The sequence below is a fragment of the Numida meleagris genome, chromosome Z, assembly GCF_002078875.1.
Source record: "Numida meleagris isolate 19003 breed g44 Domestic line chromosome Z, NumMel1.0, whole genome shotgun sequence".
In the NCBI taxonomy this organism is placed as follows: Eukaryota; Metazoa; Chordata; class Aves; order Galliformes; family Numididae; genus Numida; species Numida meleagris.
The window spans coordinates 74,504,180-74,525,994 of NC_034438.1; the positions used below are offsets into that span (position 1 = coordinate 74,504,180).

Below are 21,815 nucleotides of genomic sequence, written 5' to 3' on the forward strand. Positions count from 1 at the left end.
GTTAAGTTACACCAATTCTATGTCACTGTTTACAGGGAAAAAAAAGAAAATTAAAATTTTTCCACTCTGAAAGCTGGGAATTGATCCTCTTAAGCAAGAATCTAACTTCTTGGCCCTGAGGAAAAATTGGTGCATTTTTGTGGGAAGTTTTTCTCTGTAAGGGTGTGTTCTTCAGGTTCTTTTCTATTTTTCTGGCACTTTTTAATTTTTTTTCCTCTCACTTAGAAGATTGTAGAGAAAAGAATATGCCAATTCCATGGACTAGACTTTGAGATGAACTGAACAGCAAAAGTTTGTAGCAATAGTATCTGTCAGTCAAGAGTTAGGTGCAGATTCCTGGCTGGTTATTAGAAACTGGTTATTGACTTCTAGGTCTCTTCTGTGAGAACCAAACACACAAAATTGTTTGAACCAACTAGTGTCTGTTGTGTTAACAGTGTTTCTTTTCTCACTGTGATTGTTTTAGTCCTTCTGTTGTATTAGTAAGGGTCATGGCCAATGACTTACGTGGATTAGAACAGTCTGTTCTGTTAGGTTGTTTGTCTTCAAGATATGCTAAACCTGAAGAAGAAGTTTTTTCCCCAATAATTTTTCCTTTGAACAACAGTTTCTACTTAAGTTTACTCCCAAATTTATGTGTTCATCTGAGTAAACTTTCAAAGATAATAAGCTAATTTGAGCAGTCAAGTGATGTCAGGATGTTGGAGATCTATGACATTTAGAAGTGTGATTGGTAAAAAATAACTTACTCAGCTCAGAAGTGAGCTGCTTGTGAGGAACTGCAAAATTTGCACTTCTTCATATGATGCTTGACAAATAGTGGTGGTGAAAGGTAAAGAAACAGGAGCTGCCTAACACTGAGATTAAGCTTACTGCTTAAGTGCCAGTAGAAGCTTGGTGCACTTGTCTGTTTTCTGTAACAGGCTGAGATGTTTTCGTGTTCTTTCAGAGCTTAGCATCTTGAAAATGATCTTTTATCAAAGACTACTTTGCAAAGCAGGTATTCATGTGTATAAATCTTACAATACTAGATTGGTGGAAGTGATTAATGTGTGCTGATAGCTGCTACAGCTGATGTGAGCATTGGATCTCAATGTTCTTCTCCTTGAAGCTGGGCTTCACAAGAACTTATGCTTTTGAAAACTATACAGAAAAGCCAGATCTCGTTTTTCATGCAAATATTAATACAGAGTTAAAAAAAAAATGTGTACTCCACCCCCCACGCACAACCAAATACATAAATTTTCTGTGGATCATCTAAAATGAATAAGTGAAACAAATGTTTCTGAAAGCACTCTGCTCTGAAACCTACGAAATTCACCTCAATGAAAAAATAAATGTTAATTACATTTTAATCCACACTATATCATCCAATTTTTCAAACTGAATTATGTATAAGAAGCGTAACTGGCAGAGGTCATACAAACAAATCTGTTTCTGGAGAAATAATCCTTCATCTTACGCACTCATGAAAGACTGTTTCTAAGCAGGGAAAAAGAAGGTAAAAAGTGCGATAACCTGCTATTCTTACTGTCGAATTAATGCTTCTTTTTCCCTTTGCAATGTGTCTTGAAAGACACTAATCTACTTCTGAAATTAGCTTTTAATACTTTGCTTCTAAATGAAGAGTATGACATCCTTGTCTGCTGCTCTCTCCCCTCACACTCTTCCACTGAGTTTTCCATTTCTTCTAAATGTATGTAAAATAAGGGATGCATGCAAATTTAGATGAGAGGTAACAGGAGGGAGAGTAGCATAAACTAATTTCTTCTTTAAAATAACTGAATTCTTGTCAATTAAGCTTACCCTTTTTTTCTCTCAGTAAGTTACTCCAGGAAAACAGGAAAGGAGGGCTCATAGACAACACCTTAAAAAAATTTGTTCATGCTCAGCCAACCTGGACTCTCACAGGATCAGAAATACTGGTATGAATCAAGTCTGCTCTTATGCCAGTTGTAATCATAAAGCTACAAGTTGGTGGTCTTGCATTTCCAGCCACGTCCTCTCTTACAGAAATAGTGCAGGAGCATAGCTTCAGCCATTGCTGAACAGTGGTAGGGGGCTGGTCCATGTTGGTTTTCAGGTGGTAATCAGCCTAGATTAGGTAGTACTAAGGTGTGTGGATAACAGTCTGAGAAAGAGGAGTGGTAGCCAAGAAGTGTGCTATTGTTTCATCTTAAAGCAGTGCTGGTTTGATGCTTTGAACTCACTCTGTCTTCATGAAGTCTCATTTTCACAATAACAGGAATGTTTTCTCAACTGATGAGAGCGTGGTATGAATTACTTCATGATTTGTTTTATAAGCCTACCTAAAATTTGAAGGTACAGAAAGGTGTTACTGGTGGTTAATGGTTTTATTCCCAAACATGTGCACTGGTATGTAGCTGGTGACAGAAAAAGGGAAAACTGGAATTCAGTAGCTCTGTTTGTATATGTATGTGCGTGCACGGGTGCATACATTGATACAATTGTATATACTTCTGTGAAATAGTTGTATAAATTCATATGCATTTTGAATGCTGCTAGACAATAAATGACCTACCTCTCTTCCACACTGAAAAGTTTTCCTTCTACTGTCTCACTTTACAAGGTTCTTATTTTCCAGCTGTGTCAGCGTGACTTCCCATCTCATAGTGGTTTTGAATCAAACTTTTTTGTTGTACTAAGATGCAATATCCTTCCTGTGGCTTTTGAGGGTAGGGAGCATAAGTAGGATTCTTAAAGATTTAACTAGAAAAATGAAGCAATGGGAGGAAGACAGGCTTTTTCAAAGAAAAATTTTAGATAATCTTTGCTGATATTAAAATATAAGAAGGTCCTTGTTCTTAATATTAGTTTTAAAATAACCTGAAATTAGAAGAACGTTGCCAGGAGGTCAAACAAGGTCTTCCTTCCCCTATGCTTAATGCCAGTGAGCCCACACATGGAGTGCTGAGCCCAGTTCTGGGCATCCCAGTACAAGGGCTACGTGGATCTACTGGAGAGAGCTCATGAAAAGGCCATTAACATGATGAGGGGCATGAAATGCTTTACACAGGAGCAGAGGCTGAGAGAAATGGAACTGTGCTGAGTGGAGAAGAGAATAAAAGAATCATTTAGGTTGGAAAGGTCAAGTTCAGCCATCACCTAACACTACCAGTCCACCAACTCATGACCCTGAGCACCTCATCCACACAATACTTCCAGTGATGATGACTCCACCACTTCTGTGGTCAGCCTGTTCCAATGTCTGTGAAGAAATTCTTCCTGATATCCAATTTAAACTTCCCCTTGTGCAACTTGAAGCTGTTTCCTTGCATCCTATCACTTGTCACCTGAGGAGAGAGACTGACACCCACCTCACTACAACCCCCTTTCAAGTGGTTGTAGAGAGCGAGGAGGTCTCCCCTGAGCCTCTTCTTTTTCTGTTTCCTGCTGCTCGTTATAACTCTTGTTTTGTAGTCCCTTCACTGGTTTGTTTTTCTTCCCTAAATGCGTTCCAGCAACTCCATATCTCTCTTATAGTGAAGGGCCTAAAACTAAACGCAGTACTCAAGGTGCAATCTTACAAGGGCAGAGTACACTGGTACAATCACCTCCCTAGCCCTGCTCACCGCACTATTTCTGATGCAAGTCAGGATGCCATTGGCCATCTTGGCCACGTGAGCACACTGTTGGCTCATGTTCAACCAAGTGTCAACTAGCACCCCCAGATCCTTTTCCTCTACTCAGCTTTCCAGCCCCAAGCCTGCAGCAATACATGGGGTTGTTGTGACCAAAGTGCAGGACCTGGAAGGTAGCCTTATTGAATGTCATGTGACTGGACTCAAATAATCCAGCCAACCTATGTAGGTCCCTCTGTATAACCTTCCTACCCTCAAACAAATCAACATTGCCACCCAATTTGGTGTCTTCTGCAAACTTACTGAGGATGCGTCATCAAGATCACTCATAAAAATACTAAACAAAACTGGCCACAATGCTGAGTCCTTGGGAACGCCAGTTGTAACTGGTGCCAACTGGATTTAACTCTGCTTGCAATGACCCTTTCTCCCATCCATCCAGTTTCTTACCCAGTGAACTGTACATTGTCCAAGCCATGAGTAGCCAGTTTCTCCAGGGAAGTGCTGTGGGAAAAAGTATCAAATGCTTTGTTCAAGGAAGCAGCATCTACAACCTTTCCCTTATCACTAAGAGTGTCACCACAGAAAATCTGGTTAGTCAGGCAGGACCTGTGTTTCTTAAACCTGTACTGATTATGTCTGACCACCTGGTTGTCCTGTACTTTGCTTATGATGGCACTCAAGATGATGTGCTCTGTAAACTTCCTGGGACTGAAGTCAGGCCTTTAGTACCCAATTCTCCTTCCTGCCCTTCTTGTAGATGAGTGTTGCATTTACCAGCCTCCGGGCACCTGTGAACTCCCTAGAACTGCTGATAAAGTATTGAAAGAAGCTTGATGAGCAAGCTCAAAGGACCTCATCCAGGTGTACCGATAAGTGATATGAGGGATTGAAGAAGAGAAAGTCAGACTTAGCAGTGGTGCCCTCTGGGAGGACAAAAGATAGTAGACATAAATGGAAATATGGGGGATAATACTTAAACAAAATTAAAAATGTTTTCCCTCATTTTTTTTTTAATTTAATGGTGAATCAGTGAAGCACTGGTATAGGTTGTCTAGAGAGAAAATGGTATCTTCATCCTTCAGGATGTTCAGAACCCAACTGAACATGGTCCAGAGCAGTCTACTATTGCTGACATTGCTCGAGCAGTGTGGTTAGGCTAAACAATGTCCAGAGGTCCTTTCTAACTAAAACAGTTCTGTGATACACTCCAAAACTAAGTGATGACAGCAAATTTTGTTTGCCTCAAGTAAGAATGAGCATCTGCTTCAAACAGGTTAAGGCACAATGACCTTGAAGTTTGTTTTTGAGTTCTGATATCAAACAAAAATTTAGGCATGCAGTCATTTTCATCCCAGAAATAGAGAAGTGTGGTTTTGAGCATTTATAAAAAAGTGTTATAGAAATATGGGAAATAGAACTGACTAGCAGAACATCTGTAAACGGCAGCAAGGACCATAATGTTACTTTTTGCAATAATAAATGTTATGCTTCATTCAGTGCTGTTTCCAGTTCTGCTGACATTGCTAGTAGGTTAAAGGCTGTTCTGGAGAATCAAGTGATGATGTGGGCAACAAAAATGAGCCTTTTTTTATTTTGTTTTTACACATAATATAACAATTCCACAAATTTTAGGGTAGATCAGATCTTTAAAACTGTTGTTTTTCTTAACCCTTGAATGAGAACTTGTAATATTCTTTATATGTACCAGGCTTTAAAGAGTGGAAGGAATGTAGCTTAGTTTCTTTTGAGAATTGAGCTGTTATGTAGACAAAAACTGCAAGAGCAGCTGTTTTCAAATTTGCCTAGTAAACTGTTTTGGAAACTTTGTATGACTCAGAGTGGATCTGCATTAGTGCCTGAAGCTGTGCTTGGTACAATGGTTGGAACTGGCTGCAGGAAATCTAGTTCGCAATACGTCCTGAGATCAGTTGCGGAGTCAGTCTCTGTACCAAATGTTGGTTTTGCGGTCAGTATTATCTTTTGAGGAACTGAATTTCTTGCAAATGCGCGTTTAGCAAGAACCACAGTATTAATCACTTAAACTAGAACAGGAACGTCTCTGTAGACAGAAAGAGGATAGGTTGCCAGTGGTCAAAACCAACTAATCAAGGAAAACGTGCAGGATTTGTAGAGCAGAGATTTGGGGAGCTTTGGGGTGGAAGGCTGCATTATGGTTGTGTAACTTCCTTTAAAGCATATACTTTGCTCAATATGCTTGATTATCAGCCTGTATGATTAAATTAGTCGTTCAAGGTACAAAACTGAAAAATAATAGTCTTAACGACAGAAAAAAAATGAGTTCTTTTTCACAGTATCTCTGACATAAATAAATGACGAAAACTTCTATGAATACTCTAAAGGACTACCTGACTGTATAAAAAAAGATTTAGAATATTAATTTTACTGTAGCCTAATATAAACTAGAAACTCAAATGTTGCATGTAGTTTCACTACGTTTTTAAAGAAATTACCTGCACAGGAAGGTGCTTCTTAATGGTGATCTTACTAGACTTGTACATTGTCACTTTCTTGTGTTTGTGTTTGTTATCTTTGTGATGGGCAACTGTCTCAGCTACACAAAAACTAACTCAAATTCTTTATCTAGAAGCCACAGAAGAAGTTTCATTGGACAGTCCAGAGAGGGATCCAATCCTTTCACCAGAACCTACTCCTGCAATCACTCCTGTAACACCTACTACATTAGTAGCTCCTAGAATGGAATCAAAAAGTGTAACGGCCCCTGCAAGTTTTGACAGATCTAGAGAAGAGGTATCCAATAAACTTATAAATTATGGAAATATCTTGTTTGGGCTTTGAAGGTTGTGGGTTGTTTTGTCTGTTTGCTTTATTTTAAATTACAGTTCCTAAATAGAACTTCACAGGATCATCCTCTGTTTAGGGGAAGTGTGTATATATTTTAGGCACTGAAAGTTTGATATGCATTTGTCTCTTAAAAAAAGTACCATGATAATTCATTACCTCACTGTACTGGAGATCTGTAGAGTCAGTAGTAACATGCTGCATTCCTGAAGGTTAGGCATTGTAAAAGTGGGCATGGGAGCAAGCCTTGAAGTTGATGTGGGAGAAATGTTAATGAAGTATAACAGCTCTGTCAAGTTACTGATTTTAACTTGGATTTATGAAGTAGTTGTTAATGGGGAAATGAAAGGAGCAGTTGTTAGCATTATCCTGTATACTAACAGGCAGCGGAGACTGATCATTATTTAAATATTGCTGTTTATATTTGATGTTCCATTCAAAGCCAGGTCATTGGCAAACGGCATTCATTCTACTGTATCCTCTTACTAGACAGTGTCACTGTTAAATGAATTTGTAAACAAGACTTGCTTGTGACTCAGAAACTTCTTCCTCAGAATCTCTGATGGTGCAATCTCAGGATGGCATTTTATTCTTATTTTTTTCCTCTTCTGCCCTGACATACTGTCCTTTCTGCCATGATGTTTCCTTAGATCTCTGTTCTCTCAAACTTATGTACAATTGCATGAAAAGTTTGCATGATTAGAGCCCAGGCAAGTATCAGGCATTATCTGCCTGTGACTTCTCCCTTCCCAAATACCTGTCCTTTGATTAAAAGATTATAGAAACACTGCTAATGAGAGCATTTTTCTTGAACTACTATATCTGCTGAAATTGGAGGCAGTAAAACAAGTATCCCCACACAGTGAATATTTACTAAGAATTCTGAGGCCAACTTGACCTGAGAAAAAGCTCAAGCATACTGACTCTTTCTCCTACTTCTATTGTTCCCTTATTTTTGTACCTGTACATAGTATGAATGCATATTGACTTGCTAAATATTCTTTTCCTAGATTGAAGAGGAAGCAAATGGAGATTTGTTTGATATAGAAATCAATGTATCAGACCCAGAGAAAGTTGGTAAGTCTCTTCAAACTAGGAAGTCAGCTGACAGGCTGACCTGTTAGAGACCATTCTGAGATTTTAGCATTATTTCTTATTTGCTTATCTTCTGGCAGCTTTTAGTATCTAAATGGAAATATGCATAATGTATGTTTTGGAACAAAAAGAATCTAGAAGGATTAAGGTAACTTATCCTAGGATAAGTGTTTTAATTTTTTTTACAGGGGATGGCATGAACGCTTATATGGCATACAGAGTAACGACAAAGGTAACCAGTGCAACAAGTATTTGCAGGTACCTTTATATCATAATCAAGTAAATGCATCAGCAAGTCATCACTAAGATTATTCTGTTTTTTTTTAAGACATCCATTTCTATGTTTCACCAAAATGAGTTCTCTGTTAAAAGAAGATTCAGTGATTTTCTTGGCTTGCACAGCAAGTTAGCAACAAAATACATGCATATTGGTTACATTGTGCCTCCAGCTCCAGAAAAAAGTATTGTAGGTAAGTCTAGTTTCTGTGCAGTTGGATGTATGTGTGCATGTCATTTAATTACTGTAGTACAAATGAAACATTCTACCTGCTGTGCTTCTAAAGTAATTATTATTCTGTGCAGATATTTATTCCTTCTTGTCAGGTGTTCCCAATTACCATATATTCCTCCTGTTCTCAAATTTTAAAAAAAGTTAGGGTTAAGTTGAAAAGATATGTTGTGGCCTCTTCCTAACTCAGATCAGTGCTGGTAATAAGAAAGACATTTGTCTTAATGCAGAGTGTTCTGTTTCTTATCTACTAGTCTTTCTTCGCTGTTGCCCCTCAAGAGCTGATTAGTCTGTCAAAACAAAGATGTTAAAAGAAGGTTTATTTTTAACTTGTGTTGTTATCAGTTGCTCACTATACACAGAGCTTCATACATATTTCACCTCTCTGATACTTCGGTTTGTTTCTTCTAATTGTTGTATATGGTGGAATGCTTAGTTAATTCTTCAAAGTTCTAATTTTAAAAATATTTTTGAGTGACTCTAGTCTTTCTGAATGCCTTGAAGGATAAGATTTTTGCTCCATCACGTAGGGAGCACTGTTTATGTACTGCAACAATTTACGTTTTGTAGCTCCAAGTAGGAGAAGATCTTCGAAGATAACTAAATATTTAAAATAAGAAACGTTTGGAAGTCTAGTGGCTTTTCCATGTAAATAAATTACTGGACATGAGAGTGCTATTTGATCTGTGGGGAATGGCAGGACTTTTCTTTTTTCCAGTTGTTTCATCTCTAAAGCTGATCAGAGCAGCAGCTTTTCATTAAAGTGGTGACTGACTTTCTTAAGATACAGATCAGTTGGGAAGACAGAGTCTGTAGGTTGTTTTCAGAAGGGCAGGAAAGTCATATTTCAAACTTGAACTGCTTGCCATTCAGTGCAAGTTTGCTGTTTATTTCTATCAAAAAACATATGGTCTAATTCTGGAGGATTGAAAGGATTCTGGTTTAAGATGAGACTGAGATGAGAGCTGGAAAAACAGCTAAAAGATGGCAAATGAGTTTACATCACACAGTTATTTTAAGTTTTAATATGAAATATTCTACATCCAGTTTTATGTGATGTGTGTTGTACAAAATCCTTAGTCTTTTCATTTTGTTACAGTAGTTATAGGGCTTGGAGTTCTAAGTTAAAACAAATTGTTATTATTTTGTTTTATCATTTATTTATTTGGTGGGGTTGGGAGGGACCTGCGTTTGAGACAATTCACAAATGCAAGTGAATTACCAAATATCCCATGGAACAACAGAACAAAACTGAGTCATTGGTGAGCTAGAGTTCAGCATTCATCTAAACTGCCTCACATATCTGTTTTGAAAAATCATAGGTTTTATTTTTAAGAAAAACAGTTGGGAGAGAAACAGTTTTGGAAACTGCTGAACTGACTGGTCACAGAGTACATTTTCAAATTTTCAGAGTTTTCTATTTGGAACTTATAGATTGAAAAGATCAGAAGTAATGGGAACAGAAATATTCTATGTGTAGAAATGAGGTGTTGGGATTATATCATAACATAACTCTCCTGTGCTTTAGAAAATATGAGTGATTTTGAATGTTCAGTATTTCATGGTGCTTTTGATAGCACTTGGGTTTCTAAGTCCTCTGAGTATGCGTCTTCAGCATGAAAAATACTGACGTCAACCACAGTTTGAGTTCTTTCTTGCTGAAGTTGTACATATTTCACATACCACAAGACATCAAGAACTCCACAGTTGTTGTTCTTTGGCCGCTATTGACTTTAGCAGAGGAAGTGGTGTAAATCTGTGTCTGTTTTATTGTGTCTATTTTATTCTCCAGTTTATAGTTTTTCAGAATTTTCAAAATACTATCGGGTTTCCATTAGTTAATTAAAAAGTTCTTAGTTCTGAAACTTAGACTGTAGTAGAATGAAAGTATTGGCTATGAAAAAACAATTAATAAACTTGTAACCTGAGACTTATTTTCTTATTCTGATCTATTAGTGTGTTTTCTCCTTGTGAACGTGACTGACCAGTAAGACTGATCATCATTTATATTGTCTTCATAAACTCAAATTCAGCTATTCTTTTTTTTTAACTTTTTAACCACAATAACATATTACAGGAAATTGTGTATTTCACAGGACTGTTCCGAGAAGACCATGCAGCCTGCAGTGTTTGTTCTTTCTGTTCCTGTGTAGTACTTTTTATTGTAATTTTACTTAAAATATCTGAACTTAAATGAGCTTTATCTTCTAATCATATCAGCTATACTAAATGATGTCTGTATAATAAATTTAAAATCAATATGATGCCATTTTCTTCAAAGGCATGACCAAGGTTAAAGTAGGCAAGGAAGATTCTTCATCTACTGAATTTGTAGAAAAAAGAAGAGCAGCTCTTGAAAGGTAATGTATGTATCCAAAACTTGTTTAGTCTCTCTAACAGGGATCTGAACCATCTGTGCTTAGGTGCATTCTGAAGACTGTATGCAGCTGCCATTTTTTTCTGTTAAAAATCTGCATAATTCCCATTAATAACTGGAAATGTAGATATAATCATACAGAGGATTATAGCTACCACCTTTCAAGCTGATCAGTGCTTAGTTTTGAGACTGTAGAGAACCAGTAAGCTAAACTTTCTTCATTAGCTTGCTTAGGCATTAGCAAAACTTATGCAGGAATATGAGCTTTTTGATATGATTTTTTTAATATTCTACTGTTGTGATGTGATTATATCATTTGAGAACAATATTCCTTACAACAGTTGCAGTTAAACTGGAAAATTAACAGAAGTCAAAGTTTTTAGTTTCTCTCTGGAACTCCAAGAGCTCAGGAATTTCATACAGCGTCTGCTAGATCAGTCTTTGGCATACAGTCTTAACCAAAAATATTTCTTTAGATTCCTGTTGCTAATATCTTTCTGTTTTCTTAATAATAGAAAGAGATCTGAACAGATACTGAACCTCCAAATACTGATAGGTTGTTCTATCTTACAGTTACCTGTCACTGGAAATTGATGTATGACTTAACATTTGCTACTTAAAATTGCACCCAGAAGTTAATGAAGTAGTACTGTCACCTGGAGTAGAACAGTGAAACAACATATGTGTTTAAACAAGTCTGTTGCTAAAGGAGCGGTGCCATGAGATGTGAAGACTTGGAGTAACAGTTGGGATTGGAGGAATTGGGCTTAGATAACTGAGCTGACATTTCCTCACAAGTCTCTGTCAGTAATAGAGATGACTATTTTCAACCTTTGTTTTCTCACATGACCAATAGAACTATGATTAGAACAGTTTCAATTCACGAACTTGTGTGCATGCTTCAAATGCTGTGCATTTTTTCCAGTTACTTGTTAAAGGAATTATGCTGTTGTACTAGTTTTAGTGGATGCTGAGTGTACCTCTTATACTGAGGAATGGACTCATTAAGACATTTGATGATGTTTTTTCAGAAAGACTGTGAAAATCTTACCTGGCAAGAGTCAACATTTTCATCATGCCAATTTTAGCTAGCTTTTGCTTTCAGAATCTAAGTTACTTGTCGAGGTGTTCAAATGCCATTTAAAAGCAGTGGTTCTGTTGCTCATTCTGTAACTCAAGGGAAACATATTAATGTGCTTCAGGAACTGAGACCAAATAAATCTTCAGTTTGCTCTTTCATGATCCCAGAGCTGTGGGGAAAGTGTGGTAGGAAGGCCTTGTTGAGTTCAGTAATATTTATCTTCTAGAGTATTGAACTTAAGTACTGCAAGTCTGCCAGATGTCCTGAGGCAACACAGTCACTTGTGTCCAGCAAAAAAGTTAGTAACTCCCCTTAGATTAAGAGTTGTTTTATAGTAGCAGATTTCTAAAGAAAAATACCTTTGGCTGCTTGCCGTACCAACTTTACCTTATTAATTATCAGAACATGCAAGGAAAAAGTTGAGCAATCTAATCTATGAAATAGTTTCACTGCAACCCTGAGTTTCTGTAGGAAGCAGTAAGGATCCAATGACCGTATCTAATGGCAGATAGAGAAAATACCTTATCAGTATACTCAGGCTTTCAGTTGAGAGTTCCATTCCATGGAGCTTCCCAGGAGATTTTAAGCAATCTGTGAATGTCATGGATCTGATCTGGTATTTCACAGCTGAGACCTAGGCAAAAACTAATCTTTAAAAAAAAAGTACAAAATGCTGTTGGTCGTGTTCTGTCAACACATTTTAACTGGCAATATCACATACTTTTTATACTCTCCTGGCCTTTTGAAGTACTGCATTTCTTTGAAGCACTCATACAAACATTTAACACTTTCTGTTAGTGTATAATATTGCAACAATATGTGACAAACTTACAGCACTTTTTAGTGGAATAATACTGTTGAAATTTCACTCTTCAACCCATACTTGTTCAATCAATAGTTTTTAAATTAACCAAAAAATAACTGCATTATGTAAGAATGTTTAAAGCAGTTCATCTTTTTTTTTCTCTTTTTGTTCTCCTGGCCTAAAATTGACTGTTATTAGAGCAGGAGGATTTCATTCTATTGTTGAAAATATGAAATATAATATTTTTACACTGTGACACGTACAATTACAGTAGGTTAGCAGCTAGCTGCTTTGGTGTATTATGGTATGATATACAGTGTGTGTGGCTGCATTTTAGTCAGAAGTTTCAGGTTTTGTGTCTACCTTACTAGACTAAGACTTCACTTAATGTTTAAACTGCTTCGTGGTGCTAGCCTGTAATTCTGTGTAGCTCATAGCCTACATATATGTTGGAGGAAGGTGGCAGAGTGCAGAAATATGATATGAACATTCAGTAGGGAGGCAAAGGATTGAAGACGCATGGACTCTGATCCTTTAGTGGATACTTCACAAGTGTTGAAGTTCCATTAGGTAATAAGGGACATTGTGTGCTGCCTGCATTGTACCAGCTTTTTAGATGGGAATTTTCCAGTGCTGTCAGACACTTTAAATCTGTTCTGTTGTCTAATTTTTTAATTTCTAAAACCATAGGTATCTACAGCGAACAGTAAAACACCCAACCTTGTTACAGGATCCAGATTTAAGGCAGTTCTTGGAAAATTCTGAGGTATTGTAAGTTCTTTTATGTTCTCCTGTTTATTTTTAGATACTGTAATACACAAAATAATATATTCTCTTTCTGTTGAGACCTAATCTCCTAAATTACTCTAAGGTAGAATTGGATTGCTCTATCCATTGTACAGTGGTACATGGTACAGAGTAGTAGTAGGATACTTCTGTAATGGTGTGTGTGCATTTGAAAGAAGTTAGGCTTGTAGTGACCAAAAGCCATCTGCTTCACAGTGACTTCTTGAGTTAGTTGGTCTCTACAGTTCTGACTGAAGCTTACTGTGCGCACAGTCACTATCTGTAGTTGATGGTACTGATAGTTAAGTAACATTAGGAATTAAATTGGCTTGGAAACAGGTTTCTTGCCTCTGTGAGTCCTACTTAACATTTGTTGGTGTGGTAATGTGAACGTGCTTGCAGTGCTACTGGGCAAGCTAGATGTTTTGTGAATAGAGGCTAATGTTAGTATTTTAGTTATACTTACAGTGGATTTGCCAATGATACTAGCAGACAAAACGTGAAATGTGGAAGGTCTGATGGAGGGGCGTACCTTGTACAGCATATTTAGACTAACTTGAATAATACTAGTATTTGTTAACTTACCCTCTAAATACCTAAGCACATGCGCAGTTCACTCAGTACTCATGAGCTAGGTGCAAAAATATGTCAGCCTTTCATGATGAGTATACAGTGAAAGTCTTGCATTATGATGAAGTGTTCAACATAATTTCTTTCATCTAATTCTAAGCATTGTTCTTCCTATAGTGGCAGCTTATTCTCTGTTGCGTATAGGTGGCTAGTTAGGACCTTTAGCTACTTCATAATAACTTTGGACAAGTTGGCTGATTGTTCCATTTAAATGTAAAGATGTAGAAGAAAAGTAAATAGTCTGTATTTTTAAGTTTTCCTCTGAGAATGTAAAAGTAGTAAATCCGAGAAATTAGATTCCACTATATTGAAACACATAGGACTAAAGAAAGCACTATATCCTTTTCTTTCCCCCTTGTGCCCCGTTAAACCTCCATCCTTTTAACCAGTCTGTTTGCTCTTATTTGTCATTCAATTCCAGCTGCCGAGAGCGGTTAACACCCAAGCTCTGAGTGGAGCAGGAATATTGAGGATGGTGAACAAGGCTGCCGACGCTGTCAACAAAATGACAATCAAGATGAATGAATCGGATGCAGTAAGAGCTGAATTTTCGACTTGAATAATGAGACGAATTAATGAGGCTCAACAATTGCATTTTAAGGCTGTAGAAGTAGAAAATGGGTTATTAATTTGCTTATTGGCTTGGATTCTTAGCTGTATCAGTTGACCACCCTGGCAGTACATGGATAATTTGCTTCTTTAAACAAGAAATGTTGTTGGTAATCTAATTTGTAATGCTTGGCTCTTTCATCTTTTGTCAGTGGTTTGAAGAAAAACAGCAGCAATTTGAGAATCTGGATCAGCAACTTAGAAAACTTCATGCCAGTGTTGAAGCATTAGTCTGCCACAGAAAAGGTAGCTTCTCTTTCATGTGTCTACACGAACTTAAGTTTAGGAAATGGTTGTGAGAGGTGAACTTATTATGTCAGAACTCTTAACTAGTGAGTAGAGTTATACAGTATATTTTAATGCAGAAGTCTTGTAATTGTACTTTTTACCATAAACTGCGGTAGCAATTTGGTATACCTGCTATTAATTTTAATTTTCTCTAGAATATCAATCATCCCTTCTGTTGAACTTGAAAGTTACTGTATTGATTTAGTATAGTTTTTTCTTTTCTTGCAGAGATCTAATACCATACCTAGCAAGTGTTTCTACTGCAGTAGACATTTATAGATGTATTTCTAGATCTCATGGCAAGAGTAATTTCTTCCTGAGCAAAAAGTTACTGCATAAATCTATTTAAACATCTTATGGTTCAATACTGCTCTGCTAACTAAGTTTAAGATCTTAAATAGGAATTTTCAGTTATTTGTTTGGTCCACATAATGATACATCATCATGCTACTGTTGAGGTAAACTTTTCTGAAATGATATAAACTTATAAACTATAAACTATATAAACTTTGGGTTTACTTGTATTAGAGGGAAGCATTGCCTGCAAGTTTGCAAGTTTATGTTTTAACCACCTGTGTGCATAGCTGTTTTTTCAAAGACTGCTTTCCATTAGATTAAAAACAAAACAACAACAAAACCACATTGATTTCCAGTGCAAGATCATAAGCGTGCCTTTTGATGTTACTGCGTTATGTTAAAATTTTGGATTATGTTTCAACTCTGTAATTTCAAAAGTACACAAAGTTGCTTCTTCATTATAATACCATGAATTATTCTCTCTATTGTAAAAAACACAGACACAAAGAATCTTTGGGCAGATGTTTTCAAGCTTTACTACTATTTTAAGAAGTAATTCAAATGGAAAACGGACATTATTTTTTTCTGCTGATTTGACATCTACTTGTAGACTTGAGGAAATGTTTAATGTATTTTAATGAGATTATTTAAATCATGGTATTATACATCTGAAGGTGGTTTTTCTTCTGCAGACATTTCTACCGTTCTAACGATTCTGCAAAAGCAGCAGAGTTGCAAACAAGCTTGCACTTTCAATTCTTAAGTAATTTGGATAAAAATATATATATTCAAAGGTCCTTCATAGGAGTTAACTTTGTACAAGATAATGTGCGTGGGATTTGATGAGACAATTGCCTTAGTACTTATTAATAAATAAGCTGAGAACTTCAGCTTCATAGCTACCAGCCAGCCATGCTGGTATATGTTGTGGTTTTTTGTTGTATTTTTTTCTTCCTCTAAGATGTGTCAAAACATAGCAATGTGTTACAGTACGCACAATTAAAAGAACTTTAGTCAGTAGGACAGACGAACAAAAATAAATTCCTCTTGTGGTGGTGGTGTTCTTGTGAAATACGTAGGTTTTTCCAACTCTCAACGGTGCTGTAGACCAGCTGAGGTTGGTTTGAAGTTGCTCTGCTGGTGACTTGGCTTTGGTTCTGTAGCTTGGACTTTTCCTGAACCAGGCATTTTGATTTCAATGAAGTGACAGTTTTTTCCATGTCTCCTGATAGAGACAGTAGTAGGGTCAGCAAAACATTTACTGATGGAGAATTTTGTGCACTGTGTTCTCCTAAATATGGTTTCATTGTGAATGCCTTGTGTATTCTATCATGAGCTTTAGGAAATATGTCTTCTATTTTTCATTTGGTGAAATTAAGATTGCATTAGGGCGGAATCTCTGATATGTTGATCTGTGCTGCAAAGTAACATAAGTCAACTACATTGTACGGAATGTTATTTCTGTATTTCAGAACTTTCAGCCAACACAGCTGCCTTTGCTAAAAGTGCTGCCATGTTAGGTAACTCTGAGGACCACACTGCTCTATCTAGGGCTTTGTCTCAGCTTGCAGAAGTTGAGGAGAAGATAGATCAGTTGCATCAAGAACAAGCTTTTGCTGATTTCTACATGTTCTCAGAGCTGCTCGGTGATTATATTCGCCTGATTGCTGCAGTAAAAGTGAGTACTAGCAGCAAAAGAACTAATTTTGTGTGTAAAGTCACTATCCTCAACTTCTACGTTTGGGGTAAATGAATGTTTGTATGTATATGCACATTTTTAACATAGTTGAGACAAAGCTTTTGCCTTTCACTCTGAGTAAAATGAATGAATCTGTGATCAATTATTCCAATGATAAAAATGGGGATGGCTTCATAGGATGTAGAAAGAATGTAAATGGTGAATATCTACTTTAAGCTGTTCTAATTGTGTGTGGTATTGGGGCATGCTATATGCTATTAAGTCTAAGCAGGAATATAATTCGGCCACATTTGCTGGCTAGCTGAAAGCCTCCGTAAATAGGAAACAAGTATCGTTTTTGGATCTACACGTTATTAAAGAAAGTACTGGATTTTGTTGTCAGTCGTACTGTATAGTATAATCAATTTTTGACATGGGAAGGGATGTCTGAGAATTTTATCCAGAGCTACCTGTGAACTTGTCAAGATGTTATTTTCCCTTTCTCTCCCCTCCCTTTCTCCATTTCCACCCCCTTTGGTTACTTTGGTAGTGTTTTCTTGGAATGAGGAACACAGTATACTATGGGACACCGTCCACTTGGAATAGGCTTCTTGAATGCCCTCTGTTATTTATAGGTGGTATTTAGCTGTGCAAACATGCTGTCAAGTGAAAGGCAAGTAGACATGGTAGACTGTATGGGAACTGCTGAGTCATGGCCTGAACCACTGATTAAGCACCTGGAGGAAAGACCCAGTCAGCCCTGGAAACACAGGTGAAGGCAATTCACGTGTGTGACCGGAAGGTCACCCTTCTTAGGCCTCATTTAAGGGCTGACTGCCACTGAGGAAGGATCTCTCTCTGGAGATCCCTCCTTGGTGGAAGCCTTTCCCTGCAAACCCAGAATCTTCTGATACAGGTGGGCGATCTACTTCCCTTGTAGCACCTTGCTATCGCATCGGTCCTTCCACCTCTTTGGTAACACCTTTTCCATCATGTTGGTCCTTCTGATCACTACAGTAGACGCAGTGAAGTTTGAGTATAATTATTCTAGTTTTATTCAGAAATACCTTTTCCTACAAGAAATTTAGATAGTGCTAACAATCCAGTTGTTTAATAAATTTCTTCATCCTCACAGGGTGTGTTTGACCACCGAATGAAATGCTGGCAGAAGTGGCAAGATGCTCAGGTCACTTTACAAAAAAAACGTGAAGCTGAAGCAAAGCTCCAGCTTGCCAACAAACCTGACAAGTTGCAGCAAGCTAAAGATGAGATAAAAGAGGTAATGTTATCAAACGATATTTTGGAGGTCAGATTTTCTGCTTTGACTCATTCATTCTGCATCGATGCACTACTTTAAACCATTTTTATTTAAGAATTGCTTACTCATTTGCTGTCTGCCATATTTACTGAAATTGTTGGAATTTATTTAAAAAACGTGCGCAATTGCTACACATTGTAAGATCTGTAAAGCAGTTGAATGCTGTCTCTACAGAGTCTGGGAAATGGGAGGAGGGGAAAAAGGACAAGTTGAATAGAGTTTACGTTTTAACAGATGACTTGGATAGGCACAGGAGCATCTTCACTAAGATGCTAAAATTTCACAAAAAAGAACCAACACAAAAAATAATGGAGAACTGTTCCCATGTTTCACTTCATTATGCAGTGTATATCTACCCATATATATATATGTATGTATATATGGTGTGATTTCAGTAAAAATAAGTCTTACATGTTGAAGTGTCATAATTTATACACTTTTTCTATCATGCTTCACTAAGGAAATTGAAGAGGTAGGACAACTTAATTATTTAACATTAATGCATCCTGATTATGCACCAGTACTCTCATTAAATAATGGGAGAACATTAGATTTCAAACTCTGTTATGCAGTTACTTTGTTTGGCTTCCTCATTGGTCACTAATCACAAACTGCTTTGTTCTTTCTACACTTCATTGTATTTTGCACATGGCGTTGGAGTTTCTCATTAACTAGGCTTTCTTTTTCTTTAAAAAAGCCCTTGTTTACTGGCAAAGCTTACTGTGAGTCTTATGTGACCACATTCTTTCTGGTTGGTACTCTTGATGTCATTCATCTGTTCACAATACAAGTGATGTCATTCCTTGGCCAGAATTTTTGTGAATACTGAGAGTAGTAAGAACTAGCCAGTAATCCTTTCTTAGTCCCAACATGAAAAGAATTAATGGTGTTGTTCCTGAAGGATGTATTTTTCGTATTTACTGTAGGAGTGGAAAAAGGTTATTAGTAAACCCTCAATTTGAATATATGAATGGAAAGATTGCTGCCATTGAAGTAGATTCGTAGTTGCTGAATTCTGTAGTAATAGTTCTTCTGGCAGAGAAATTGCAAAATAGAAAGCTGCACAGCTTGGGCAAGATGCTGTTGTGGATATACAGCACCACTGACAGCCATGTGTTGTTTCTTGGCTGCCTTTTTCTGACCAAGATAACCATTACTTGGATCTGTTAGCTTCTATGTTTCAGTTTGTATGTTGAGACAGATACAGTTGCATTTGAAATACCAGTTAACTGTGGGTGCAATGTAAGGCAGCAGATAACTTTTTTCACAATGTATCTATAGGAATGGTCTAAATTAACAGTATACATAGGCGTGCAAAAGCAGATGCAAAGTAAATCCTACTAGTTACAAGGTAATGTTCGTGATGATGATCATACTGTGTAGTTAGATGTCTTTTTGTATAAACTAAGGATAAATATAACCTACTGTAATGTAGTACTGTTGTGGAAATGCCACACTCCAATTATGACAAAAACCCCAAGTAACACCATTTTCTCTTAATTTTCCTGTAATGCTCTTCTTACCCACAATAGCTTTTTTACTGCTCCTGTCTCTTCAATCACCTCTGAAAAAGAGACTGTGCGCTTTGAATTCCCTGAGCAACATGTGTTCTAACTGGAAAACCAAAAAACGTAGTATTGTGAGCTTGTCATCTCTAACAGAAAGATAAGCATGTATATGACCATAGGCAGAGGTAAAGATTTAATCATTTATTCTGGGATTAGAAAAGTATAGGAAACTGACTTCTGAGACTCTCCTACATTCGAGTGGATAGGCAGTCACAGAAAGCTTACTGATTTAGGTTCCTGTTATAGCAGTATCTGCAAAGTAATGTCTAATAAACCCATAGAGATCCTTTTCCTTTGCTAAAGAATCTCTAAAAGATTTTATTAAGCATTTCTTCATAACGATGCTGAGATGTTTTTGTCATCTACAAATATCATTATGTTAGAGATACCATAGTTTAATGTCATCCTATTCCACAAATTGTTACTTGGAAATCGTTATTTGTCAAAAGGATGAATAGGTCCTTTTCATTTCCTGAATTATTGTTGCTAACATCCTAGAAAACTCACATACTGATAGACTGAGTGGGAAACAAAGTCTCATCTCTGTGTGTCTTTCCTTTGCCAGTGGGAGACAAAAGTTCAGCAAGGGGAAAAAGATTTTGAACAGATCTCCAAAACGATTCGCAAGGAAGTGGGAAGATTTGAGGCATGTATAATTTTGTCTAAGTAAATGATAGTTTTACTGCAGATAATATTGACATTCAAAGTAAAATTGGTGAAGAGGTTAATATGCCATAATTTATTTATTAACAGAAGGAACGAGTGAAAGACTTTAAAACTGTTATTATCAAGTACTTAGAGTCATTAGTGCAAACACAACAGCAGGTAAGAAAAATTTTAAGTTTCATACAAGTTAATATTTAAGATGTTACGTACCAGGTTAGTTACAGAAGACAATCTTTGGACTACTTCCAGTAGCACTGTACTGGAGAAAACAGTGACTGCAGCTACCCAGCTATTACGGTGCTTCCTTGCACAGCTCTGTCTGAGAGAAGCAAGGGAGAAACTCCCATAGTTGGGAAGAGGGTGTGGGGAGGGTCTTGTCTGTTCTTCTGAAACTCAGATAATGCTTGCTCTTTCACACTGGAATAAGTTGCGCTAAATATGTACTTAGACCTAGTGAAGCGATTGGAGTACTTAAACGCTTACTGCTCCTTTAAAAAGTTTAATGTATTACTGAGTATTGTAATGCAGTAAAGCAGTGTTCAGTGACTCAGAAATAGACTTTGTTCCCAAAAGAGTATTTGGAGTCTTTCTGTTTTCACTCCAGCGTTATAACATTTCAGCCTTTTTTAATTGAAAACAACAGCACCAAAAAAGCGATGCATGTTAGAGGTAAAAGTAGAAAATTAACCTTGCAAACTCATTCTCTGTAAGTGTATTCTGTAGTACTGTGCTCAATGTGTAGTAATTACTGTTAACCAGATTTATATATTGTATTTTTGCTTGCATCGTGTACTAATGTGAGTGGATACTATTCAGCATCTGCGTTCTTACTTCATCCAGAGAAAACAAGTTTAACACAAGAGGAAGGTTTATTTGTTTTCCAACATTTAGTTCTGTAACAATTCTTTCTTTTTTTCTTTAAGCTAATAAAATACTGGGAGGCATTCCTACCTGAAGCCAAAGCCATTGCCTAAAAGAAGAATATTCCAAATGACAAGACACGCTGTATGTTTCTCCTGGATAAAATTAAATTCCACAGTGAAATCACTTTGAATCATCAAAATAAACCACTATATATTTTATGAATTAACGTGGCTTTTTTTTATATACTACAGCATTTTATTAACAAGCTGCATGTCCTGACCCTCGTTGAAGTGGACTGTGGCATGATGTTCTGCAATACGTTGCTGAATTGAACACTATTGTGTCTTAATACTTGCACTAAAATGTGCACTGCAAGGCCAGAAAGCTGGTATTTTTGTTCTTTATGATACAGTGTTCTGTAGTTTGTTTAACTGATCTTTGTGAAACAATTTAATTGCTTCAATTAATGTTCACTTAAACATTCCTGTAAAAATCATGTTTTTGTGATTACAGTAATAAAGGGGATATACATTGTGAAGCATTAAGCTCTGCCTTTGTGTCTGTTTGATGTTTCTTAGAAGTAGCATTTATAACAATTTGAGATTGCATCGAAGGCTGAAACAACACTGAGTAAAGGATTCTGAAGATGGTAATAAAAACCCACAGATAATTATTTGTGGTAAACTCTTTTCTAATTCTGATTTACTTTTTTATAGATATTCTTCTCACCTGAAGTTACCGTTGCATTAATACTCACAGTCAAAAGACATATACGATCTCATACAAAGTTTCTGAAGGACTAAAATTACTTGCATGGTCC

General features: G+C 36.8%; 1 protein-coding gene across 1 annotated transcript in view; it reads left to right on the plus strand.

Moving 5' to 3' along the window:
- The window catches only part of SNX2 (sorting nexin 2), a 33,477-nt gene extending 11,937 nt beyond the window's left edge, over positions 1–21,540 (plus strand). The window contains exons 3-15 of the mRNA XM_021380519.1: positions 6,211–6,374; positions 7,436–7,502; positions 7,709–7,752; positions 7,849–7,990; positions 10,310–10,388; positions 12,982–13,057; positions 14,129–14,242; positions 14,469–14,562; positions 16,374–16,579; positions 17,715–17,858; positions 20,031–20,111; positions 20,219–20,290; positions 21,055–21,540. Coding sequence (XP_021236194.1) covers positions 6,211–6,374; positions 7,436–7,502; positions 7,709–7,752; positions 7,849–7,990; positions 10,310–10,388; positions 12,982–13,057; positions 14,129–14,242; positions 14,469–14,562; positions 16,374–16,579; positions 17,715–17,858; positions 20,031–20,111; positions 20,219–20,290; positions 21,055–21,105 — 1,334 coding nt within the window. The 3' untranslated portion in view covers positions 21,106–21,540. The remainder of the gene's footprint in view (positions 1–6,210; positions 6,375–7,435; positions 7,503–7,708; positions 7,753–7,848; positions 7,991–10,309; positions 10,389–12,981; positions 13,058–14,128; positions 14,243–14,468; positions 14,563–16,373; positions 16,580–17,714; positions 17,859–20,030; positions 20,112–20,218; positions 20,291–21,054) is intronic.